This window comes from Hyla sarda, chromosome 7 (assembly GCF_029499605.1).
Source record: "Hyla sarda isolate aHylSar1 chromosome 7, aHylSar1.hap1, whole genome shotgun sequence".
Classification (NCBI taxonomy): Eukaryota; Metazoa; Chordata; class Amphibia; order Anura; family Hylidae; genus Hyla; species Hyla sarda.
In genome coordinates this window covers 30,675,500-30,703,257 of record NC_079195.1, presented here as the reverse complement: position 1 = coordinate 30,703,257, position 27,758 = coordinate 30,675,500, and the positions used below count along the sequence as shown (strand labels likewise).

General features: G+C 43.7%; 1 protein-coding gene across 9 annotated transcripts in view; it reads right to left on the bottom strand.

Moving 5' to 3' along the window:
- Positions 1-24,914, bottom strand: part of ZNF384 (zinc finger protein 384) — a 52,747-nt gene extending 27,833 nt beyond the window's left edge. For 3 of the 9 annotated variants that reach the window (XM_056528953.1, XM_056528957.1, XM_056528959.1), the window contains exons 1-3: positions 24,580-24,913; positions 1,402-1,492; positions 86-153 (exon numbers count right to left, since the gene is read on the bottom strand). In XM_056528953.1, the coding sequence (XP_056384928.1) occupies positions 86-148 (63 nt within the window). In that variant the 5' untranslated portion in view covers positions 149-153; positions 1,402-1,492; positions 24,580-24,913. Of the gene's footprint in view, positions 1-85; positions 154-1,401; positions 1,493-24,579 lie in introns of all 9 variants that reach the window. The other 6 variants (XM_056528954.1, XM_056528956.1, XM_056528958.1 and 3 more) reach the window with 4 other exon arrangements.
- Between the last annotated feature and the right edge of the window lie 2,844 nt (positions 24,915-27,758).

Genomic DNA, 27,758 nt, shown 5'->3' with positions numbered 1-27,758 from the left:
TGTTCATCAAAAACCTGATACGGGAACTGTACTGCAAAAACGTGGTGTGAACGCAGCCTTATTCAGTATTACTGTTTCAACTTACCTGTCCAGAGACTGTGGGGACAGCTGGCCAAAAATAGGAGGAGTTGAAGTGAGACTCCTCCATGGCTCCTGAGAAGAGAGAGTAGAGTCATGTAAAACACCCTGTTCAACAAAAACTTACCTACTAAATGTCTTTGTATTAGGGCTGCACGATATGGGGAAAATGTGCGATTGCGATTTTGGGCCTAAATATTGCGATATCTACGCGGTATTATAAAAAAAATGGTGAAATCCCCCCATTTTATGTCCAATCGCCTCCATTTCACATCTACCTACCCATTTTATGCCCACCGCCTATTTCACATCTCCCCCTTATCACATTACCCCCCCCCCCTTGTCACATTCTCCTGCCCCTTGTCCCATTCTCCTTCCCCCCCTTGTCACATTCTCCTTCCCCCTTGTCCCATTCTCCTCCCCCCTTGTCCAATCCTCCTCCCCCCCTTGTCACATTCTCCTCCCCCCCTTGTCCCATTCTCCTCCCCCCCTTGTCCCATTCTCCTCCCCCCCTTGTCCCATTCCCCTCCCCCCTTGTCCCATTCTCCTCCCCCCCTTGTCCCATTCCCCTTCCCCCCCTTGTCCCATTCCCCTTCCCCCCCTTGTCCCATTCCCCTTCCCCCCCTTGTCCCATTCCCCTTCCCCCCCTTGTCCCATTCCCCTTCCCCCCCTTGTCCCATTCCCCTTCCCCCCCTTGTCCCATTCCCCTTCCCCCCCTTGTCCCATTCCCCTTCCCCCCCTTGTCCCATTCTCCCCTCCCCCCCTTGTCCCATTCTCCCCTCCCCCTTGTCACATTCTCCCCTCCCCCCCTTGTCACATTCTCCCCTCCCCCCCTTGTCACATTCTCCCCTCCCCACCTTGTCACATTCTCCCCTCCCCCCCTTGTCCCATTCTCCCCTCCCCCCTGTCACATTCTCCCCTCCCCCTTGTCACATTCTCCCCTCCCCCTTGCCACATTCTCCCCTCCCCCTTGCCACATTCTCCCCTCCCCCTTGCCACATTCTCCCCTCCCCCTTGCCACATTCTCCCCTCCCCCTTGCCACATTCTCCCCTCCCCCTTGCCACATTCTCCCCTCCCCCTTGCCACATTCTCCCCTCCCCCTTGCCACATTCCCCTCCACCTTGCCACATTCCCCTCCCCCTTGCCACATTCTCCTCCCCCTTGTCACATTGTTGAGTCTGGTTTCAAAACTACAACTCCCAGCATGCCCGGACAGCCAACGGCTGTCCGGGCATGCTGGGAGTTGTAGTTTTGCAACAGCTGGAGGCACCCTGGTTGGGAAACCCCGAGATAGATCAATAAAAAAAAAGGCAGCTTCTTACCCCTGCACACACCTCGGTGTTGAGTCTCTGCAGAGCAGATAAGGGAGAAAAGTTTTCCGATCAGTTCATGAAGAAGGTCTGAAGTGTCAATCTGTGAAAAGAAAAGAAACAGCATCACCAACATATAAGGGCAGGTTCACATGCAGCAGATCTGCGGCCGAAATGACCCCCACTGAAAATCTGTACTTTGGAATAGCCTTGTTTTTATGCAGCAGGAGCGGTTATTGTATTCCGCCCTATTCAGATGTACGGAACAATTCTACACCAAATGTTGCCGTGTAAGAATCCCCTAAGGTGGCAATAATAATTATAGGAGAAGGAATATAGACATTTATTATAGGTAACACTTAGAAACATGTTGTCAGGAATACATTTGGTATCTTATTTGTCACCAAAACAGGATAAAAAAAAAAAAAAAAATATATATATATATATATATATATATATAAAAAAAGAGTACAGAGAACAGTTCTGACTTTTGAGGTCCCCGGTTTGTCCAGGTCCGTACATGGTCGGGATTTTATGTTAGGACGACACATAATATTACATTTCTCCTGTGTTTATACAACCGTTGTGCTATGACCCATTAAGGAGGTACTCCGGTGGAAAAAAAGATATATTTTTTAAATTAACTGGTGCCAGAAAGTTAAACAGATGTGTAAAGGACTTCTATTAAAAAAAATCTATTAAAAAATCTTTACCCTTCCAGTACTTTTTAGCAGCTGTATGCTACAGAGGAAATTCTTTTCTTTTTGAATTTCTTTTTTTGTCTTGACCACAGTGCTCTCTGCTGACACCTGATGCCCATATCAGGAACTGTCCAGAGCAGGAGAAAATCCCCATAGCAAACCTATGCTACTCTGGACAGTTCCTGACACGGACAGAGGTGTCAGCAGAGAGCACTGTGGACAAGACAAAAAAGAAATTCAAAAAGAAAAGAATTTCCTCTGTAGCATACAGCTTGACTTGAATGGGGTCCATCAGGTGTCCGGTATTTTACAGGAGTTGAGCGGAGAAAAAAAAAAATCGGACATGCACTATTTTTTTTTCTCAGCTCGACTCCCATCCTCCCTAAAGATTAAAAGGGGTACTCCGGTGGAAAACAACTTTATTAAAATCAACTGGTGCCAGAAAGTTAAACAGATTTGTAAATTAATTTTATTAAAAAATCTTAATTCTTCCAGTACTTATTAGCTGCTGTATGCTCCAGAGGAAGTTGTGTAGTTCTTTCTGTCTGACCACAGTGCTCTCTGCTGACACCTCTGTCCATGTCAGGAACTGTTCGGAGCAGGAGAGGTTTGCTATAGGGAATTTGCTCCTGTTCTGGACAGTTCCTGACATGGACAGAGGTGTCAGCAGAGAGCACTGCAGAGAGCAGACAGAAGGGAAATTCAAAAAGAAAATAACTTCCTCTGGAGCATACAGCAGCTGATAAGTACTGGAAGGATTAAGATTTTATATTAGAAGTAATTTAAAAATCTGTGGAGTAAAGTGAAGTAAAGGGGTTGTCCAGCCAAAACTACCCTATCCCCTACCCATAGGATAGGAAATAACTAGCTAATCGTGGGGGGGGGGGGGGGGTCAAACTGCTGGGACCCCACCAGCCACCCAACAACCCCCCCACGATCTCAAGAATGAGCCCTGGCTCCATTCATTTCTATGGCCCCAGAAAGTTAAACAGATTTGTAAATGACTTCTATTAAAAAAATCTAAATCCTTTCAGTACTTATAAGCTGCTGAAGTTGAGTTGTCCTTTTCTGTCTAAGTGCTCTCTGATGACACCTGTCTCAGGAACCTGCCCAGAGTAGAAGCAAATCCCCATAGCAAACCTATTCTACTCTTCTACTAGAGATGTCAGCAGAGAGCACTGTTGCCAGACAGAAAAGAACAACTCAACTTCAGCAGCTGATAATTATTGGAAGGATTAAGATTTTTTAATAGAAGTAATTTACAAATCTGTAACTTTCTGAAGCGAGTTGAAATATAAAAAAAAGTAAAAAAAAAAAAAAAAGTAAAAAAATAAACAAAAACGTTTTTTAAAGGAGATATCCAGTTCCGAAAAACGTATTCCCTATCCTAAGGATAGGGGATAAGTTTCAGATCGCAGGAGGTCCGACCGCTGGGGCCCCCCGCGATCTCCTGTATGGGGCCTCACGGGAAGGGGGTGTGTTGACCACCACACAAAGTGACAGCTGACACACCCCCTCAATACAACTCTATGGCAGAGCCGGAGTACATAGCGATGTATAGAGGGGGCGTGTCAGCTGCCACTTTGTGTGGTGGTCGACACCCGCTGTCTGGCCGGCGAGCCGGGGCCCCAGTGGTCGTACCCCCTGCGATCTGAAACTTATCCCCTATCCTTAGGATAAGAGATAAGTTTTTCAGCACTGGACTACCCCTTTAAGTAGAGTAACATGCCTCTTTATATCTTATGGGGAATGCTGACATAGACATAAGATGGGTTGGGTCTGGCGGATAATGGTGGATTGGGCCAACTTTGCCCTTATGTGTATAGGGACCTTTGGGTAATAAAAAAAAGGCAAGTCATGGTCCTCTCCTCCTGCGGATCGGTGAAGGTCCCCGCGGTCGTAATATATTGATGACCTACGTCCGCAGAGCCCCTGATCGGATTATCAACAGAGAACCTGACAGAATGAACTCTTTAACTCCATGGAAAAACAATAAGAAATAAAATAGCGGATGACAAATTCCCCCTGTTATCCCCGGCATTTAATCCTATTTTCTCTGGCGGATAGCGATCTGCAGGTGGAGCGGCGGATAAGTGAGTTACAAGCCTTCATTTATTATTAAATGTCAGCCGTGAAGCGACGCGGTTAGAGCCGCCGCTTATATCACTCGGGTGACATTATCCTTCACACCATCAACATCTATTTCTGCGCCATCCATTATTTACTCCGCCATATACAACGAGGGATGTTATACCGCCTCACATAAAAAAGGCATCTGCTCTCCCATCGCTTGTCATCTCTACATACACACATGAATATTTAAGGATGTCGGTTTTTATATCGATGCCTCCAATGGTCCACAATTCTTTTTAAGGAGGAAACCCAGGGTACGATACTTGGCCTATGTTAAAACGTGATGGATTAAAGGGGTATTCCAGGGAAAAAACTTCCATTTATCAACTGGCTCCGGAAAGTTATACAGATTTGTAAATTACTTCTATTAAAAAAATCTTAATCCTTCAGAACTTATCAGCTGCTGAAGTTGAGTTGCTCTTTTCTTTCTGACAGCAGAGCTCTCTGCTGACACAACTGTCCGCCGCAGGAACTGTCCGCCGCAGGAACTGTCCGCCGCAGGAACTGTCTCAGGAACTTTTAAAGGGGTACTCCGCTGCTCAGCATTTGGAACAAACTGTACCGTACGCTGGAGCCGGTGTGAGGTGGATTTTTGCGCCCCCGTAGATCCATGCGTCCGCTCCTCCCCCAGCTCTCCGAACATTTTCGAAGCTAGAGCTGGGGCAAGGGGAGGAAGGAGGTACACACCCCCTCCCTGAGCTCGGCTGGACGCAGATCTCCACGGCACGCCCCCTCCCTGAGGACATAGATCTCCACGGCATGTCCCCTCCCTCATCTCCCCGAGCATAGGACGTAAATCTCCACGGCAGGTCCCCTCCCTCATCTCCCCTCCCTCAGGACATAGAGCAGTGCTCCCAATGAGCTCTATGTGTAAAGGGGGGACATACTGTACGGGCTCTTTAGCCCCTGCAGTATGTGCTCCTTTAGCCCCTGCAGTATGTCCCCTTTAGCCCCTGCAGTATGTCCCCTTTAGCCCGTGCAGTATGTCCCCCTTTAGCCGTGCAGTATGTCCCCCTTTAGCCCGTGCAGTATGTCCCCCTTTAGCCCGTGCAGTATGTCCCCCTTTACACATAGAGCTCATTGGGAGCACTGCTCTACGTCCTCAGGGAGGGGAGATGAGGGAGGGGACCTGCCGTGGAGATCTATGTCCTCAGGGAGGGGGCGCGCCATAGAGATCTGCGTCCAGCCGAGCTCAGGGAGGGGAGAGGGGGTGTGTACTTCTCTCTCCCTTTGCTCTGCCCTCCCCCAGTTCTAGCTTCGGAAATGTTCGGAGAGCTGCGGGAGGAGCGGACGCATCAATCTACGGGGGCGCAAAAATCCACCTCACACCGGCACCGGGAGCTCGTGACATCATAACCCTGCCCCCTCATGACATCATGTCCCGCCCCCTCAATGCAAGTCTATGGGAGGGGGTGTGACTACTTGCATTGAGGGGGCGGGACATGACGTCATGAGGGGGCTGGGGCTATGATGTCAAGAGCTCGCGGCTCCAGCGTTCGGAACAGTTTGTTCCAAACGCTGAGCAGTGGAGTACCCCTTTAAAGGTTTGCTATGGGTATTTGCTGCTACTCTGGACAGTTCCTGAAATAGACAGAGGAGTCAGCAGAGAGCACTGTTGTCAGACAGAAGAGAACAACTCAACTTCAGCAGCTGATAAGTACTGGAAGGATTAAGATTTTTTAATAGAAGTAATTTACAAATCTGTTTAACTTTCTGGAGCCAGTCGATATACATTTTTTTTTTTTCCTGGAATATCCCTTTAATGGGGTTGTACGAGATTACAGAAACATAGATGCTTTCGGCCAGCAAAGGCGCCACACACCTGTTCATGGCTGTGTCTGGTATTGCACTACTAAAAGTGAACAGGGTTGAACTACCACACTAATTTTGCACATTTTAGATCATAGGATTGTTGCATTAGGACAGTGTTCCCTGACCAGGGTGCCTCCAGCTGTAGCAAAACTACAACTCCCACCATGCCCGGACAGCCTTTTTTTGATAATATTTGTTTGTGATATGATGTGACCAAAAATCAGACATTTTGTCAGCTAGATCTTTCATTTTTGCATTTATGCCGTTGGCCATGATCGAGTATGTGAATTTGGGCAATTTTGCATGCGGAAATACCATATATATTTTTTTGTTTAACTTTTTAATGTGGAAAATTGAAAAATGGGTTAATTCCCATTTTTATTAGGGGGGGGGGGTGAGGGGGATTCTTTTTCTATTGTTGTAAAAACTTTTTCTTTTTAAAAAAAAAATAAAAATTACTGTCTGAATTGCAGAGTCACAGCCTGCACTGAGGCCGGAACAAACTATGGACCAAAGTACTGAGTTAAAGGGGTACTACCATGGAAAACTTTTTTTTTTTTTTTTTTTTTTTTTTAATCAACTGGTATCAGAAAGTTAAACAGATTTGTAAATCACTTCTATTAAAAATTCTTAATCCTTTCAGTACTTTTTAGGGGCTGTATACTAAAGAGAAATCCAAAAAAAGAAATGCATTTCCTCTGATGTCATGAGCACAGTGCTCTCTGCTGTCCATTTTAGGAACTGTCCAGAAAAGCATATGTTTGCTATGGGGATTTTCTCCAGTTCCTAAAATGGACAGGGGTGTCAGCAGAGAGCACTGTGGTCAGGACATCACAGGAAATGCATTTCTTTTTTGGATTTCTCTTTAGTTTCTCTTTTTCTTTTTTAATAGAAGTGATTTACAAATCTTTTTCTGGCACCAGTTGATTTAAAAAAAAAAAAAAGTTTTCCACGGTAGTACCCCTTTAAACAGGTACTCCGCTGGGAAAAAAAATAAAAAAATAAATAAAAATATAAATATAAAAATATAAAAAATAAAAATAAAAAAAACACACACACACAAAAAAAAATTATTATATTTACTGATAGTTAAAGGGTACCTTTCATCAAAAAAACTTTTGATACATTATATATTAATGTATGCAGAATAACTTTCCAATAGCATGTTATTAAAAAATATGCTTCTTTCTATTTAATTTTCCACTTTGAAAAATGACCACTAGGGGTCTCCCTACCAGTCCTCTTTTTATAGATTTCAGACTCGTGCTGGAGTCCTAAATCTCAGACTGCAGCCGGGACACAGACAAGCACAGCACTGCTCTCTGGCAGTGAGCAGTGCTGAGTTTGTCTGTGTCCCGGCTGCAGTCTGAGATTTAGGACTCCTGCATGAGTCTGAAATCTATAAAAAGAGGACTGGTAGGGAGACCCCTAGTGGTCATTTTTCTAAGTGGAAAATTAAATAGAAAGAAGCATATTTTTTTAATAACATGTTATTGTAAAGTTATTCTGCATACATTAATCTATAATATATCAAAAGTTTTTTTTGATGAAAGGTACCCTTTAAAAATTGTGCAACTTTTCAATATACTTTTGTGTTTTTAATGTATTACCTATAAAGACCTGTTTGCTGTCAGTGAATGTGAAGGCTTATGTTTACACATTAGGTCGGTGATTCCCAACCAGGGTGCCTCCAGCTGTTGCAAAACTACAACTCCCAGCATGCCCGGACAGCCAACGGCTGTCCGGGCATGCTGGGAGTTGTAGTTTTGCAACAGCTGGAGACACACTGGTTGGAAAACACTGCTATAGGACATGTTGAAATTATTAATTATTATTAGTAATTATCCTATGAAGTGTTACAAAACGATCCCCAATGTATCCAGCATGGAGCCTACGATGTACGTGCCCACCCGGATGCCAAGAAAAAGAAAAGCTTCAATGGCAAACACATCAGGCGCGCTCGCGCTCGCAGGAGGCCTCCACTCAGAAGGCCACAGAGATTTTCACAGGTTACATACAAAAAAAAAGAAAAAAAGAAAATACTTCATCTGGGTGTAACAGGAGACGTCTGTCTGGAGGAAAGTCCCCGATGTAATTTATTCCACATGACACAGGAGGGGAAACAAAAACAAGGGCAATGTGTTTCTGCTGCGCGCGAGGGGCCATTTTAGAGGAGACCAACGGCCAGAATGGGACACTTTCCAAAGGCAGAGACGTATTAAAAAATTGTATACAGGCTCTGAAAGTGAGATACAAAGTTTTAGCAGAAAATAAATTGGTTGTCGTCTAAAAAAAATAAATAATAAAAATAAAAAAAAACACGAAAAAATCTTGATGTAAAATGGAGAAATAAATATGGAATACGGCAACGTGACTGCTGCGGGGCCGGCGACCACCACCGCGAGGGATTGGCAGATGTTGTCTGGTGAAGCGGTCAGAACAGAGGACCCCCCCCCCCCCCCAGACCCTCCATAGGATTTCTAGCTTGGACAACTTCTGTGTTTCAGCTTTTGCAAGACTACAACTCCCAGTTTGTTGTTTTGCAACAGCTGGAGGTCCACAGTTTGGAGACCACTGATCTATGCGAATGACCAGCGTGGGATAATATATTTCCCCTGTAGTGGGCGCTGCGGGTAAGTAAGAAGACACTTAAGCTTTAAAAACAAAATAAAAAAAAAAATAAAAATGGCCGTCACACCCCCTCCCTTAGACTTGCATTGAGGGGGTGGGGCCTGATTTCATGAGGGGGCGGGGCTATGACGTGACGAGCTCCCGGCGCAGACTCCAGCTTTCGGAAAAGCTTGTTCCAAACGCTGAGCAGCAGAGTACCCCTTTAAGGACGGTTCAAGTGACAGGTGCCATGACCCAGACCATGTGCTATAGCCATCTACAGGTTTGAAGAAAAGATTTAATGAATAAATAAATAATCTGAAATAATGTTATCAAATTCAATACATACTGCAGCAATGTTTTCCATCCGGAGGCTCTGCAGCTGCTGCAGAACTACAACTCCCATCAAGTCTTAAAAGGGAGAGCAACAAGTTGTAATTTACAGATTTGTAAATTACTTCTATTTAAAAATCTTAATCCTTCCAGTACTTATCAGCTGCTGTATACTCCACAGGAGAGGTTGGGTAGTTCCTTCCAGTCTGACCACAGTGCTCTCTGCTGACACCTCTGCCAACGTCAGGAACTGTCCAGAGTAGGAGCAAATCCCCATAGCAAACCTTTCCTGCTCTGGACAGTTCCTAAAATGGACAGAGGTGTCAGCAGAGAGCACTGTGGTCAGACAGAAAAGAACTACACAACTTCCTCTGTAGAATACAGCAGCTGATAAGTACTGGGAGGATTAAGATTTTTAAAAAGAAGTAATTTACAAATCTGTTTAACTTTCTTGAACCAGTTGATTAAAAAAAAAAAAAAAGTTGTATTCCACCAGAGTACCCCTTTAAATAAAGTCCTGCCTTTAAACGTAGGTGACACATTCCCTTTAAATCAGTGTTCTCCAACTGTAGGATTTGAAGCTGCAGATTTTATGCTGTGTACAGTCATTTAGTTTATGCTGAAATCTGCAGCTTTAAATAATGCGCATCAAATATGAGCAGGATATCGTGCATGAGAATACACCCTTAGTATAACATTTATAAAGGTTATATTGTTAATTCCTATTGTATGACTGGGGCTGCACAGTAACTGCAGATGTGAGACAATGCTATTCTGCCTGTGGGCCCTAGAGAAGTGGTTCTCAACTTGGGGTACAAGTGTCCCCCCAGGGGTACTTAGCAGTTCTCCAGGGGGAACTTGAAAAAAAAAATCAGTAATTGCAGCCGCAGCCACTGGTTACTGGTCTGGAGCACTTTGAAAGAAATGTTAGGATGACGTCACTGCACCGAGGAGCAGGAGGACAGCAAAGGGGAAGCGCGGGCACTGGGTGCTGTGGGCAGTAACTACCATCAGCCACTACCATTTGGTGCTCCACTGCCCCTGCAGACCGGGGACCTACTGCTATGAGCCATGACAATAGGTCCCCAGACCAGAGCAGCATCAAAGCTGGAGACTATGGTGGCCTACAACTATATATGGGGCACAGAGGGGGCCTACAACTATATATGGGGGCACAGAGGGGGCCTACTACTATATATGGGGGCACAGAGGGGGCCTACAACTATATATGGGGGCACAGAGGGGGCCTACGACTATATATGGGGGCACAGAGGGGGCCTACAACTATATATGGGGGCACAGAGGGGGCCTACGACTATATATGGGGGCAGCATGGGGGCCTACGACTATATATGGGGGCACAGAGGGGGCCTACAACTATATATGGGGGCAGCATGGGGGCCTACAACTATATATGGGGGCACAGAGGGGGCCTACAACTATATATGGGGGCACAGAGGGGGCCTACAACTATATATGGGGGCACAGAGGGGGCCTCAACTATGTATGGGGGCACAGAGGGGGCCTACAACTATGTATGGGGGCACAGAGGGGGCCTACAACTATGTATGGGGGCACAGAGGGGGCCTACAACTATATATGGGGGCAACATGGGGGCCTACAACTATATATGGGGGCACAGAGGGGGCCTACAACTATATATGGGGGCACAGAGGGGGCCTACAACTATATATGGGGGCACAGAGGGGGCCTACAACTATATATGGGGGCAGCATGGTGGCCTACAACTATATATGGGGGCAGCATGGGGGCCTACAACTATATATGGGGGCAGCATGGGGGCCTACAACTATATATGGGGGCACAGAGGGGGCCTACGACTATATATGGGGGCACAGAGGGGGCCTACGACTATATATGGGGGCACAGAGGGGGCCTACGACTATATATGGGGGCACAGAGGGGGCCTACGACTATATATGGGGGCACAGAGGGGCCTACGACTATATATGGGGGCACAGAGGGGGCCTACGACTATATATGGGGGCACAGAGGGGGCCTACGACTGTATGGGGGCACAGAGGGGGCCTACGACTATATATGGGGGCACAGAGGGGGCCTACGACTATATATGGGGGCACAGAGGGGGCCTACGACTATATATGGGGGCACAGAGGGGCCTACGACTATATATGGGGGCACAGAGGGGGCCTACGACTATATATGGGGGCACAGAGGGGGCCTACGACTATATATGGGGGCACAGAGGGGGCCTACGACTATATATGGGGGCACAGAGGGGGCCTACGACTATATATGGGGGCACAGAGGGGGCCTACGACTATATATGGGGGCACAGAGGGGGCCTACGACTATATATGGGGGCACAGAGGGGGCCTACGACTATATATGGGGGCACAGAGGGGGCCTACGACTATATATGGGGGCACAGAGGGGGCCTACGACTATATATGGGGGCACAGAGGGGGCCTACGACTATATATGGGGGCACAGAGGGGGCCTACGACTATATATGGGGGCACAGAGGGGGCCTACGACTATATATGGGGGCAGCATGGGGGCCTACAACTATATATGGGGGCAGCATGGGGGCCTGCAACTATATATGGGGGCAGCATGGGGGCCTACAACTATATATGGGGGCAGCATGGGGGACTACCACTATATATTGGGGCAGCATGGGGGCCTACAACTATATATGGGGGCAGCATGGGGGACTACAACTATATTTGGGGGCACAGAGGAGACCTACAACTATATATGGGGGCAGCATGGGGGCCTAAAACTATATATGGGGGCACAGAGGGGGCCTACAACTATATATGGGGGCAGCATGGGGGCCTACAACTATATATGGGGGACTACAACTATATTTGGGGGCACAGAGGAGGCCTACAACTATATATGGGGGCACAGAGGGGGCCTACAACTATATATGGGGGCACAGAGGGGGCCTACAACTATATATGGGGGCACAGAGGGGGCCTACAACTATATATGGGGGCACAGAGGGGGCCTACAACTATATATGGGGGCACAGAGGGGGCCTACAACTATATATGGGGGCACAGAGGGGACCTAACAACTTTATGGGGATAGAAAACGAGTAATATAACTATGTGTGACAATAAACATGGGGAGTTAGTAAATAGGTGGGTATTGTCCTGCAGAAAGGAGCCTAACATTTTTTTGTTTGGCCGGTTCTGTGGAGAAGTCTTGTATGGGAGAAATCTTAATGGCGGTCTAGGCCAGATAGAGAAGAAAAGGAAAGTAAACAACTACGGTTAGAGAAGACGTCACCTGTAAATCGGGGGACAGGGGAGGCAGGGAGAGGAACAGGGGGGCCTGTTATAGAGGAAAGTAAATTTTATGAATTATACTATAATCATTACAAAATGTCTCTAAGGCCCCTTTCACCTTACAGGTATCATCCTGCTTTTGTACTGCCGTTATTTTAGGCCCCTTTCACACTACAAAACGCTGAGCAGCAGAGTACCCCTTTAAGGACGGTTCAAGTGACAGGTGCCATGACCCAGACCATGTGCTATAGCCATCTACAGGTTTGAAGAAAAGATTGAATAAATAAATAATCTGAAATAATGTTATCAAGTTTTATACATACTGCAGCAATGTTTTCCATCCGGAGGCTCTGCAGCTGCTGCAGAACTACAACTCCCATCAAGTCTTAAAAGGGAGAGCAACAAGTTGTAATTTACAGATTTGTAAATTACTTCTATTTAAAAATCTTAATCCTTCCAGTACTTATGAACTCCTGTATGCTCCACAGGAGGTTGGGTAGTTTCTTCTAGTCTGACTACAGTGCTCTCTGCTGACACCTCTGTTCATGTCAGGAACTGTCCAGAGCAGGAGCAAATCCCCATAGCAAACCTCTTCTGCTCTGAACAGTTCCTAAAATGGACTATACCTACAGTAGGCCCTCCAGCTGTTGAGGCCCTCCAGCTGTTGCAAAACTACAACTCCCAGAATGCCCGGACAGCCAACGGCTGTCCGGGCATGCTGGGAGTAGTAGTTTTGCAACAGCTGGAGGCACCCTGGTTGGGAAACACTGACCTATACTATATACTACTATATAGTCCAACATGCTGGGAGTTGTAGTTTTGCAACAGCTGGAGGCACCCCTAGTTGGGAAACACTGACCTATACTATACACTACTATATAGTGCAACATGCTGGGAGTAGTAGTTTTGCAACAGCTGGAGGCACCCCTGGTTGGGAAACACTAACCTATACTATATACTACTATATAGACCAACATGCTGGGAGTTGTAGTTTTGCAACAGCTGGAGGCACCCTGGTTGGGAAACACTGACCTATACTATATACTACTATATAGTCCAACATGCTGGGAGTTGTAGTTTTGCAACAGCTGGAGGCACCCCTAGTTGGGAAACACTGACCTATACTATACACTACTATATAGTCCAACATGCTGGGAGTTGTAGTTTTGCAACAGCTGGAGGCACCCTGGTTGGGAAACACTGACCTATACTATATACTACTATATAGTCCAACATGCTGGGAGTTGTAGTTTTGCAACAGCTGGAGGCACCCCTAGTTGGGAAACACTGACCTATACTATACACTACTATATAGTGCAACATGCTGGGAGTAGTAGTTTTGCAACAGCTGGAGGCACCCCTGGTTGGGAAACACTAACCTATACTATATACTACTATATAGACCAACATGCTGGGAGTTGTAGTTTTGCAACAGCTGGAGGCACCCTGGTTGGGAAACACTGACCTATACTATATACTACTATATAGTCCAACATGCTGGGAGTTGTAGTTTTGCAACAGCTGGAGGCACCCCTAGTTGGGAAACACTGACCTATACTATACACTACTATATAGTCCAACATGCTGGGAGTTGTAGTTTTGCAACAGCTGGAGGCTGTAGGGTTGTTTGTTACATCTATTTAAAAGGATACTCCACTGCCCCAGTGTTCAGATCATTTAGTTCCGCTACGTCACCTCAATGCAAGTCTCAATGTAAAAAAAAATAAAAATACCGTGAAATACCGTGAAATACTGTGATACTTTAGAAAAATACCGTGATACTCATTTTTGGTCATATCGCGCAGCACTATCCGTTATCATCCATTATTACCAGTTACATCCATTTTTTTTTTTTAAATCAGGTTTTTAACCCTTTTTTTGTAACGCTGTACTGAGCATGCTCAGCACAAAAAACGGATGTTAAAAAACCTGACAATAACTGATAAGGCTAAGTATTCACTTTTTTTTTTTTTTTAGTTTTAGAGCCAAGGCCAAAAATGTATTGAAAAGGAATAGGACATATAAAGGAAGGACTTACACTTCTCCTCCCTTATGGATCCACTTCTGACTTTGGCTCAAAAACTGCGGTGGCTGTATTCTGATAACTGCCATAAAAAAATTAAATACAAAAATTAAAATAAAAGTGGAAACTTAGCCTAACAGATTTTTATTTTAACATCGTGTTTTTTTTTTTTTTTTTTGTAAACATCTGGTTCCCACAGTCTTCAATGTTAAATTTTAACGTCGGTTTTTCACCATATTTTTTTGCCGGACCAAAAATTAGTGCATGCGCCGTCTTTTGTGGCGGAAAAAATAATAACGGACATTAGTAAAAACGGACATGACTGATGCAAAAGGATGTTCAAAAAATCCCAGTGACATGAATGGGATTTTTTGACGGCCGTTTATAGGACTTTTTACCAGGAGTAATAACGGAGGTTTTTTTTTTTTTTTTTTTACAGGATGATACCTATAGTGTGAAAGGGGCCTAATATGGGGGTACAATTTTTTGGGAATGAGCTGTCAAGGGGTACTCAGGCAAAAAAAAAGTTGAGGACCATTGCCCTAGAGAACCATTGATACAGATCATCACAAATGACAGTGAATGCACAAAAATACAAGAAACAAAAACCTTCTGTAGACGGAATCTTTGAGTTAAATCTTTTAGGACGCAGCTACAAAAATCCCCACACAAAATAAAAATGCATTGGGGCAGACATACTTGTGCAAATGTGCTAGAAATCTGCCATAATTAATGGAAAATGTAAGAAAAAAATAATTGCCCATATTTTTAATAAGTTTTAGCCAACTAAGGCTGGAACTCCACTTGTTTTTATTTTTTTTTGGGGGGGGGGGGGGGGAGGAAACGCCAAGAAAAACGCCAATTCTACCGCAAGGCGGCCAGATGTTAGCTGTAAATCAACGAGAAATCGCAAAATTCTTTTTCCACTTGGTGTTATTCAGTTTGGCTTTTTTTTTTTTTATCCTTTTGGCATTTTTTCACTCTTTTTTTTTAGCTCCTCGGCAGTTTTGCAAAATCGAAGCATGTTGAGCCTATGGCATCTTTTCCCTGAAATTGTGTCTGAATGAAGTCTATGGGAGTAGAAAAAAAAAAAAACGCCACGTGGGTTTTAACTTTGGCGTTTTTTCAGGTGGTTTTTATTCTCTTTTGGACTTTAGCGATCCAAAAAAGTGATGGCGATACCTTTTTTAATAAAATTTCATAGGGTACCATTAAAAAAATAATTAAAAAAAGATGCAGTAGTGAAATAAAAAAATTTCCAACAACATTTTTATTAATTTTTAAACAGGGATCAATTTATGTGATAGACTGGAACCTAAAAATGTAGACGACAATAATAAAAATGTAGTGTGTGTGTGTGTGTGTATTTCACTTTTTTTCCTTTATTTTTTAGGTGGTACTACTACTCCCAGCATGGAACACGCACTGTTACATGATGGGAGTAGTAGTACCTGTACTAAATGACAGATCGCCCGGAGTCTGTTGCGATCCTCCTGTACAATGTATAGATGCGGCGGCCGCTCTTCTACGTTCCCCTGCACTGCTGTATATATACACATATTCATGTTTCCCACAGAGCTGTGATTGGCCAGATGGTTCCAGCCAATCACAGCTCTGTGGGAAATATGAATATGTGTATATATATATATATATATACGCCAGTGCAGGGGAACGTAGAAGAGCGGCCACCGCATCTATACATTATACAGGAGGATCGCAGCGGGTGTCAGGAGTGACATCCACTGTGATCTTTGCTTAACTGCAGGTACTACTACTCCCAACATGGAGCAGAGCGTGCTCCATGATGGGAGTAGTAGAACGTGCAGTTAAGGACATATCACAGCGGGTATCACACCTGACACTAGATGCGATCGTCCTGTCTATTGCAGAGACGCGGAGCGGCTTTCTCCTGCGCTCGCATCTCTGCACTATACTCCGGCCAGTGATCTGAATAGAACATCACTCATTGATATTTCCCTCAGAGCTCTGATTGGCTGCAACCATCCGGCCAATCACCACTCTGGGCGGAAAATATGAATGAGTGATGGGAATTTCTATTCTAGAGCAGAGATGCGAGCGCTGTATAGAGCCGCATCTCTGCTATATAATGGACGATCGCATCGGGTGACAGACTGACACCCGGGGCGGTATGTCTATCAGTACAGGTACTACTACTCCCAGCATGGAACAGTCTGTTCCATGCTGGGAGCAGTAGTACTACCTAAAAAATGTAAACTAAAAAATAGAGAAAAAAAGTGAAACACACTTTATCAAAAATTAATTAAATGTTTATTATAAAAAAATAAATATTTCCTTAAATAAATTATTTCCCATGCCTACTGCATCCTTTTATTTAATTTTTTTTCGGTACCCAAGACATTTAGAAAAAAACGCCAAAAATCCAATTTAAACTCAAATGCAAAAATGCCAGAGAAAACCGCAGGAAATTGCACTGGTGTTTTTCTGGCATTTTTTTCAGTGGAAAAAAAACAACAAGTGGAATTCCAGCCTAATAGTTTGTGTGGACTACACAGTGCAAGGTCTAGTTCCCACTAAGGAATTCAGAAAGGAAAATTTCCTGCCCCAATATTTATTTTTAACAGCATACAAAATTACTCAGGTCTCGGCATTTCCCAGGTTGCAGTGCGTCGAGACCTGACATCACTAGTCAGGTGATCAGAAGGAGTCTGTCCTGTTTCAATTTTGCAACAGCTGTAGGTCCTCTGGTTAGAAAACACTTTGTTTCAATGGGTGGGGTGGCTGATGTGTGGGAGGAAGGAAAGTGACTTGGAACTATGGGATGTGTAGTTTAGAGAACAAAATCCAACAGGAAATACCCAGTCCTGCCAGGTAAGTACTAAAATCGCCTTATGGTGGATAACTCCTTTAATTTATCACCTATAAAGACCTCTGTTTGCTGTCAGTGAATGTGGGGGCTTATATTTACACATTATGTCTGTGTTTACCAACCAGGAAGCCTCCAGCTATTGCAAAACTACAACTCCCAGCATGCCCGGACAGCCTCTGGCTGTCCGAGCATGCTGGAAGTTGTAGTTATGCAACAGCTGGAGGCAACCTGGTGGGTGAACACTGCATTAATTTGTTTGTGATGCTGAATTTCATTAAAGGGGTATTCCGGTGGAAATTTTTTTTTTTTTTTTCATTGAACTGATGCCAGAAAGTTAAACAGATTTGTAAATTTCTTCTATTAAAAAAATCTTTATCCTTCCACTACTTATTAGCAGCTGTATGCTACAGAGGAAATTCTTTTCTTTTTTTAATTTCTTTTTTGTCTTGTCCACAGTGCTCTCTGCTGACACCTCTGTCCATGTCAGGAACTGTCCAGAGCAGCATAAGTTTGCTATGGGGACTTTCTCCTGCTCTGGACAGTCCCTGACACGGACAGAGGTGTCAGCAGAGAGTCCTGTGGACAAGACAAAAAAGAAATTCAAAAAGAAAAGGATTTCCCCAGCTGCTAATAAGTACTGGAAAGATACATATTTTTTAATAGATGTAATTTACAAATCTGTTTAACTTTCTGGCACCAGTTCATTTAAAAAACAAAATGTTTTCCACCGGAGTACCCCTTTAACCCCTTAAGAACCAAGGACGTATGAGTACTTCCTTGGTCCCCCTCCAGTGATATAACGCGGTGCCCACGGTGACCCCGCATCATATCACGGCGGGCCCGGCGTCATAGTGAAGCCGGGACCTGGCCGCTAATAGCGCGCAGCACCGATCGCGAAAAAGCTCAGCCACGCGGCTAAAAGTGAAAGTAAAAACTGCCGGTTAGCTCAGTGGGCTGTTCGGGATCCCGCACAGCGTGCAGGACAGCCGGAGGGTCCCTACCTGCCTCCTCGCTGTCCGATCGCCGAATGACTGCTCAGTGCCTGAGATCCCGGCATGAGCAGTCATGTGAAAGATCAGTGTGTGCAGTGTTATAGGTCCCTATGGGATAACAATGATCAGTGTGTGCAGTGTTATAGGTCCCTATGGGATAACAATGATCAGTGTGTGCAGTGTTATAGGTCCCTATGGGACCTATAACACTGCAAAAAAAAAAGTGAATAAAGATCATTTAACCCCTCCCCTATTAAAAGTTTGAATCACCCCCCTTTTCCAATAAAAAAAAAAACACAGTGTAAATAAAAATAAACATATATGGTATCACCGCGTGCGGAAATGTCCGAATTATAAAAATATATCATTAATTAAACCGCTCGGTCAATGGCGTGCGCGCAAAAAAATTCCAAAGTCAATAAGACCTATCAATGCAAAAATGGTACCGTTAAAAACTTCAGATCACGGCGCAAAAAATGAGCCCTCATACCGCCCCATACACGCAAAAATAAAAAAGTTATAGGGGTCAGAAGATGACAATTTTAAACGTATTAATTTTCCTGCATGTAGTTATGATTTTTTCCAGAAGTCCGACAAAATCAAACCTATATAAGTAGGGGATCATTTTAATCGTATGGACCTACAGAATAAAGATAAGGTGTCATTTTTACCGAAAAATGTACTGCGTAGAAACGGAAGACGCCAAAAGTTACAAAACGGCGTTTTTTTTTCCAATTTTGTCGCACAATGATTTTTTTTCCATTTCACCGTAGATTTTTGGGCAAAATGACTGATGTCATTACAAAGTAGAATTGGTGGCGCAAAAAATAAGCCATTATGTGGATTTTTAGGTGCAAAATTAAGAAAAAAAATAAAAGTGTTATTTTTTAAAGGCAAGGAGCAAAAAACGAAAGTGCAAAAACGGAAAAAAACCCGGTCCTTAAGGGGTTAAATATACATGTGTACAAATTTCTGCACGGAATTCTGCATGAATTAGTAGCCAATTCGAAGTGGAATTCCCCTTGATGTGGCTTTCAAACCCGCATTGAAAAAAAAAATGGTTGTGGATGTCAATGGTGAACTTACAGACTAGCGTACACCTGTAAAATTGTGTGCGCAGTGTGCTTTTAATTTGCGCATTTCGTGCAGAAATTATCCTCAACTTGTTTGCTATTTTTATGCTGTCAGCGTTGGCTTCATCATCCTTCTTGCTGTGCGCTTGGTTGGCGGCGGTGAGGTTAGCAGGTGCACTCTGTGAGGTGAATTTTTCACAAGGGCAAAAAAAAAAATATTTTGGCGCAGGTGTACTTTAGTGACCCGCTGGCGTGGAAATGCGTGTGCGCTTTTTACCCTTTCCTGCATTATATAGGAGCTTTATATAGGAGAATTTTTATGAAGCAACGTGTCCAACATAATAAGTTTTGCGCAGCAATTTGGAAAACCCCACACTTGTAAAGCAGATTTCACACTGTGCAGACATCTAATACTGACGATTAATTCCCCTGACAGAAATTTTGAGGAATGTCCGGCATGGCTAGAAACGTTGTGAAATGTGGCATCTCATAGAATGTGTTGGCAGATTAAAACCATTTGGCTTATCTGTACAATTTTCTGAATTCTATGAATAGACTCTGGCCTTTATATAAAGGATAGTCTTATACCTATCCCTATCTTATATGGAGGATAGCCTTATACCTATCCCTATCTTATATGAAGGATAACCTTATACCTATCCCTATCTTATATGAATAATAGCCTTATACCTATCCCTATCTTATATGAAGGATAACCTTATACCTATCCCTATCTTATATGAAGGATAACCTTATACCTATCCCTATCTTATATGAAGGATAACCTTATACCTATCCCTATCTTATATGAAGGATAGCCTTATACCTATCCCTATCTTATATGAAGGATAAGCTTTATACCTATCTCTATCTTATATGAAGGATAGCCTTATGCCTATCATCTATCTTATATGAAGAATAGCCTTATACCTATCTCTATCTTATATGAAGGATAACCTTATACCTATCCCTATCTTATATGAAGGATAACCTTATACCTATCCCTATCTTATATGAAGGATAACCTTATACCTATCCCTATCTTATATGAAGGATAGCCTTATACCTATCCCTATCTTATATGAAGGATAAGCTTTATACCTATCTCTATCTTATATGAAGGATAGCCTTATACCTATCGCTATCCCTATCTTATATGAAGGATAGCCTTATGCCTATCCCTATCTTATATGAAGGATAGCTTTATGCCTATCCCTATCTTATATGAAGGAAAGTCTTATCCCTATCTTATATGAAGGATAGCCTTATACCTATCCCTATCTTATATGAAGGATAGCCTTATCCCTATATCTTATATGAAGGATAGCCTTGTGCCTATCTTATATGAAGGATAGCCTTAGGTCTATCACTATCTTATATGAAGGATAGCCTTATACCTATCCCTGTTTTACATAAAGGATAGCCTTATGCCTAAACTCCTCACTGTATTTGCAGCTACCACTTCTGCAGGAAGACTATTCCATGTACCCACTACTCTCTCAGTAAAGTAATTCTTCCTGATATTACTGCAGAAACCTTTCCCCTCTAATATAACACTATGTCCTCTATATAACACTATGTCCTCTATATAACACTATGTCCTCTTGTGGTAGTTTTTCTCCTATATAAATCTCCTCTCCTCCTTTACCGTGTTGATTCCCTTTATGTATATAAAAGTCTCTATCATATCCCCTCTGTCTCTTCTTTTCTTCTATACATGTTAATGTCCTTTCACCTTTCCTGATAAGTTTTATCCTGCACTAGTTTATTTAGTATCTTCTCTGAACTCTTTCCAAAATATCTATTAAGTGTCCATAGACTTTGGTGCATTTCCAAGCAGATTCCGCCAAAAGTACTGATATGTCCATTTTTTTGGCAGAGGCCGAAATTGGGATTTCTGCAGCAGATGCTTCCGTCGTGGAAATTCCATCATGTGCACGATGCAGCAGTATCCCGATGAATGCAATAGATTTCTGCTGCCACCGAACTTCCAAGCAGAATTTTTCCATCAAATTCCGCTCGGAAATTCCATCATGTGAACATGGCCTTAGTGTGCATAAGGAAGTGTTTCCCAACCAGGGTGCCTCCAGCTGTTGCAAAACTACAACTCCCAGCATGCCCGGACAGCCAAAGGCTGTCCGGGCATGCTGGGAGTTGTAGTTTTGCAACAGCTGGAGGCACCCTGGTTGGGAAACTGTTGCAGGTCTACTGCTTCCACAGTCTGCAACCAAGTATCCAGCTGTAAAAAAATCGTATCAGTCTGGAATCCAGACTATTTACCTGACTGGATACATTGTAACAAACTATGTGAAAGATGGATGTATCAGGTAAATATATAAACAGAACTGCAGTAACCAGATTCTCCTGCCCTGTATGTGTATAGACTTTATGCAGGTTCATATGACCATGATACAGATTAAAGGGGTATTCCGGGGAAAAAACATTATATATATATATATATATATATATATATATATATATATTTCAACTGGCTCCGGAAAGTTAAACAGATTTGCAAATTACTTCTATTTAAAAATCTTAATCCTTCCAGTAGTTATCAGCTGTTGAAGTTGAGTTGTTCTTTTCTTTCTGATAACAGTGCTCTCTGCTGACACCTCTGCTTGTCTCTGGAACTGTCCAAAGCATTAGAGGATTGCTATGGGGATTTGCTCCTACTCTGGACAGTTCCTGAGACAGACAGAGGTGTCAGCAGAGAGCACTGTGGTCAGAAAGAAAACAACTTAACTTCAGCAGCTGATAACTACTTTTATTTATGTTTTTAATAGAAGTAATTTGCAAATCTGTTTAACTTTCCAGAGCCAGTTGATTGATATATATATATCAAAGTTTTTTCCTGGAATACCCCTTTAATGTTTGTTCCTGTACTATAGCTACAAGTCTCTTCCTGACAACGGATCTCATGATCCTAACCGGCAGCTCTCACTTCAGGTAATCAGAATTTCAGCCATAATTCAGAGGGAAAAAAAAAAACACATTCATATTACACTAGTGTTAATCCAGCCCTATACTTCTCACAGCTGAGGTGCTGCTACAATTGTATCCAATCTAGGTCTCCCGCGTGTGACAATGTATCAGTGCTGGGGAAAAAAATCTCTGTCTGGAGAAATGTTTCCCCAACCAGGGTGCTCCCAGCTGTTGCAAAACTACAACTCCCAGCATGCCCGGACAGCCAAAGGGGTTGGAAGCTGGGAATCCCACAATCTCAAAAATGTGATCCCTTGTCCCCCAGTGAATGGAGCATCAGCTGCCTTTCCATTAGTTCTCAAGATCCCCCCCCCCCCCCCCCCCGAGCAGGTACCTATCACCTATCCTGTCCTTAGATAATAAATAGATATTAGTGAATTCAGTTTCTATTGGTATATTGCCTAGGAGTCCAACTCCAGCTGTGTCAAAACTACAACTTCCAGCATGCCCTGGCAGCCTTTGGGTAGTGTTTCTCAGTCTGTGGTTTTAAAACTACAACTCCCAGCAGGCCTTACAGTGTTTGGTAGTGTTCCACAATCTCTGGCTCTCCAGTGGTTGCAAAACTACAAAGCCAAGCATGTCCAGACCAATTGTATCAACTGATTGCCAACCTGCGGCTTTTCAGTGGTTGTAAAACTACAGCTCCCAGCATGCCCTGGCATACTTTCTTCAATCTGTGGCTCTTCAGTGGTTGTAAAACTACAACTCCAAGAATGTCATTATACTCTTGGTTAGTATTACTCACTCTGTGGACCTCTGGCAGTTGCAAAACTATAACTCCCAGCATGCTTGGACTTTGGGTAGTGTTCCTCAATTTATGGCACACCAGTGGTTGCAGCACTACAACTCCCAGCATGCCCTGATACTCTTGGGTAACGTTCTTCAAACTGCAGCTCTCTGGCAGTTGCAAAACTACAACCCCCAGCATGCCCCAAAAGCCTTTAGCAAGTGTTCCTCAAACTATGGCTCTCCAGCTGCTGCAAAACTACAACTACCAGCATGCCCTGACAGCTTGAGGAATACTACCCAAAGGATGTTAGTACAGAGGTAGCAGGGTTTCCCAACCACGGTGCCTCCAGCTGTTGCAAAACTACAACTACCAGCATGCCCGGACAGCCAACGGCTGTCCGGGCATGCTGGGAGTTGTAGTTTTGAAAACGCTGGAGGCACCCTGGTTGGAAATCACCGACCTAATGTGTAAACATAACCCTTCACATTCACTGACAGCAAACGGAGGTCTTTATACTATTTTATATAGTTTATAGGAGATAAATTAAAAACACAAAAGTATATTGAAAAGTTGCAGTAAAGATTTTTGTTGGTGTTTTTTTTTTTTGCTTTAGTGTGCATAAGGAGGTGTTTCCCAACCAGGGTGCCTACAGCTGTTGCAAAACTACAACCCCCAGCATGCCCCAAAAGCCTTTAGCCAGTGTTCCTCAAACTATGGCTCTCCAGCTGTTGCAAAACTACACCTTCCAGCATGCCCTGACAGATAGAGGAATACTACCCAAAGGATGTTAGTACATGCTGGGAGAGGTAGCAGGGCTTCCAAACCAGGGTGCCTCCAGCTGTTGCAAAACTACAACCACCAGAATGCCAGGACAGCCAACGGCTGTCCGGGCATGCTGGGAGTTGTAGTTTTGAAAACGCTGGAGGCACCCTGGTTGGAAATCACCGACCTAATGTGTAAACATAACCCTTCACATTCACTGACAGCAAACAGAGGTCTTTATAGGTGATAAATTAAAAACACAAAAGTATATTGAATAGTTGCAGTTACTTTTTTTTTTTTGCCTTCGTGTGCATAAGGAAGGGTTTCCCAACCAGGGTGCCTACAGCTGTTGCAAAACTACAACTACCAGCATGCCCGGACAGCCAACGGCATGCTGGGAAATGTAGTTTTGGAACCGCCAGAGATCCACAAGTTGGAGGACACTGCATTACAGAATAGTAGAACTAAAACAACATGTAAGTGGACAATCCCTTAAAGAGAATGTGATTCATGTGTATAGTGACCAGACAATGGCCGCTCTATGGGTAGGAATGACTACATAGAGAGGAAACCTGCAGCTATACACTATATACAATGCACAAGATGTTGGGGGTAGTAGTTTGCCTGCCTGTTCAGCCACAGGTAGACAATAGCACCTGTAACCCCTCACTCTGCCATGTGGGGGCGCTATAAGAAGCCTATGGGTATAATGAGGGCAGAAACCTGGGCAAAGGGGCAGAGGATGAACTCTGAGGGGCAAAGCTATTCACAAGACAAGCAGGATCCCCTCCACAGACACAGAGGGGGCACACAGGGGGGCAGAAGAGCTGAGGCCCCTCCAGAGCACGACTGAAGGGGGACACAACCCCCGACATGACGTCACATCACGATATTCACCCACAATTACCTCACACGTTATCACCTCGCTCCCTCTCAGCCTCCGGGTCCCCCAGCTCCTGGCGCCGCTTCCGCTTCCGGTCCCCTCAGGGGAGGGAGGCGCGTCCCCGAGCAGCGCGTTCCCGACGCTTCCTGGCGCTCAGGTTTCTGCGACCGCCATCTTGTCTAAGGGCATTACTCTCATCCCGCAGGTGTCCAAGCCATAAGATAACTCTTCAGGAACTAAGAGGAGCTACGAAGGGAAGTGAGGATTATGGCTTGGTTTTGGCGAAGTAAAGGGGGAAATTCACCTGCGTGGAAAGTAAACCTGCCCACATCCAAGATGTCTGCCGCCTGAGCCAGACAGTGACGTCACGTACGCGACGTCTGCAAGCTGAGAATTCCGCGAGTGTAAGCCCCGCCCCCTGCCTGTTGGATCTGGGCGGCTTTTTTTCTTTTATCCGCCATTTTTTTTTTTGCAACAAATTATCTTTATTGACAAATTGTTTATTTTACAGTCAGTTCTGCAGAATGTCTGGACATAAAAAAGTGATAATGGCCCGAAGATCTCTGAGCTCATTGGTTCCCTGCAAATCAGGGCTGTAACTAATACTGCAAATCCATAGGGAGGGGCAATGACAGCATGTTCTGAGAGAGAGAGATATATAAGATATATACATATATAATGATATATTTATATATAGATATGTATATATACACCTAATAAAGTGGTCAATATGTGTGTGTATATGGATATCTATATATATATATATATATATATATATATATATACACACATACACATCAACAATTGTTTGGTGATAAGTGCCTGATCAGTTACTGTTGCCTTTCTATCATCTCGAACCAGTCGGCCCATTATCCTCTGACATCCACAATGCATTTTTCTCCACACAACTAACATTCACTGGATGTATATGCGCAAGCGCTGGAGACCACTCTGAATGGACATCGCAAGGGACGTCTTGATGCACAGTCATCTGATCTATGACAACTTCCGGATTATCCGTAAGCGAGAATCACAGACCTGCGCAGAAACATTGTTTACAAACAGAGGATGCAGACCTCTCTATTGGATCCTTGCGTTTCTGACATCGGGTGTTCATCCCCCCCCCCCCCCCCCCCCCGGACATGGACTGATTGTGAATTATGTGGATCTTAATGTATATATATGCAGTATATATATATATGCAGTGTATTGCACGATTTGTTATGCTTGAAAAAGGCTTTATTGATGAACCGAAACGTCGCTTTGCACACAGATGTGTGAATAAATCTTCATGTTTTTTCACCGAACCTTGGAGTGCCGCCTCTACCTTTTTACTTGTGAATCTTGTTACTTGGTCTGGATCCTGGGGGCTTAGCACCCATTTGGATCATGAATCCTTTCATGGTGCTTCTCCATTTTGAGATTTTCCTGTACTTTTATTGACCAGGAGTGAGCACGTGAGTTTTTTGTTACTTTTTTTCGGATTATTATCTTTGATGGCTTCACCCAATCTGTTCGTCTATACGGATGAGGACATTAGTAAGATATTAAGTGGCCCATTGGGAGATGGTGCATTCCTCAGTATGCCATCAAAAGTGGACATTAAACGTACATATGAAGCTGAATCCAGGAGACTGATTTCATGGACCTTGTATTTGTCGTTGGGATGTTACTATAGCAACAGATGATTCCACGTGGTTTGAGACCTCATCTGCGACCTAATCTATTCCTGAGTAATGTTGATTTTTGCTGTAAGTATGAATGATTAACCATGAATATGTCATGGACCTTATGTTACTAAACATTGATTTTTTACAAAAGGACATTGATATGATCAATAAACGTATTGGTGAATGTGAGGAAAAAGTGAGGTATCTACCGGGACCTGAAGAACTTTCTACATATATGTTGAAAACAAAAGGCGTCCTAGACAAAGTTAAACAAGATCAAGAGGATAACAAATGCCAGAAATGGCATAGAGACTTTGAGGACTATAAATCAGGCCACATTTATAATTGGCAGTATATGAATAAACAAGAGAAACAATTCTGGGGACTCAAAACCACACAGACATCTATGAGACGACAGAAACAACAAGTAAACAGGACACCACAATGACAACAACAACAACAGCGTTTTTTAGGATCAGGCCAGATGACACCTCTGGACGGAGGAGGGCAAGAATCAGGTGGGGTGGTCGTCGAAGACCTCGGCAGCAACAAGAAAGCATAGAGCACAAGGAGCAACCGGGTGGCAAAAAACAAAGACTTAGCGGCAGGGGTGGACTGGTTACAACTCCATATTGACTTGGCTGGGTTGTATAGAAATATAAAATTGAAAGTGTGGTTTGCCTCAAATGCTATGGTTACACAACCACAAAACAAGAGTGAATTATCTCTACATAAATGGGGGTTGATTAACAAAAGTGACTTTTCTCCTCAGATTACCTCCCAAGCTGTGGACACGTTTTTTGCGATTTGGTTAATAGGGATATTGAGACATTGAAGAGAAAACAGAGTGGTATAATAAGGTGGGATTGCCCCAATAAGTCTAAGGTAGAAAGGATTGTATTGGAGAACTTGGTCCATAATGACGATTTAATTATAAAACCTGCCGATAAGGGAGAAGCAATGGTCATTATGGACCGGTCCATGTATATGAAAGAATTGTACAGTCAACTAAATGATACAGCTGTATATAGATGTTCTACCACTGATCCAAAAACTATGATTATGAAATGGTTGAAAACCTTGGTGGACAAAGCTCTGGCTTTAGATTTGATTGATGGTTAGTTGCAAAATACCTGTTACCTACACATCCAGTCACTCCAATTATATAAACATTACCAAAAATACATAAGAACCTGAAATGACCCTCGGGATGGCCCATTGTGTCAGGCTAGGATTCGGTCCTGAGCCCGTCCGCCATCTTCATTGACAAGGTCTTGAGAGTGTTTGCCACTAGAGCCAGATCATTTATACAGGACACATCAGAATTTTTAAATAAAATTGCTAGTCTCACATTACCTGAGATTGTCATTTTGGTGTCTTTTGATGTCACTAGTCTTTACACCAGCATTAATCATGAGAGGGGCTTAGAATGTGTCACAAAGGCATTGTCGGAAACTGAATACTCTAATGAGTGCAAAGAGTTTTTGTTGGGGCTTGTAGAAATTGTATGTCTGTCCTATATGTAATCTTGTG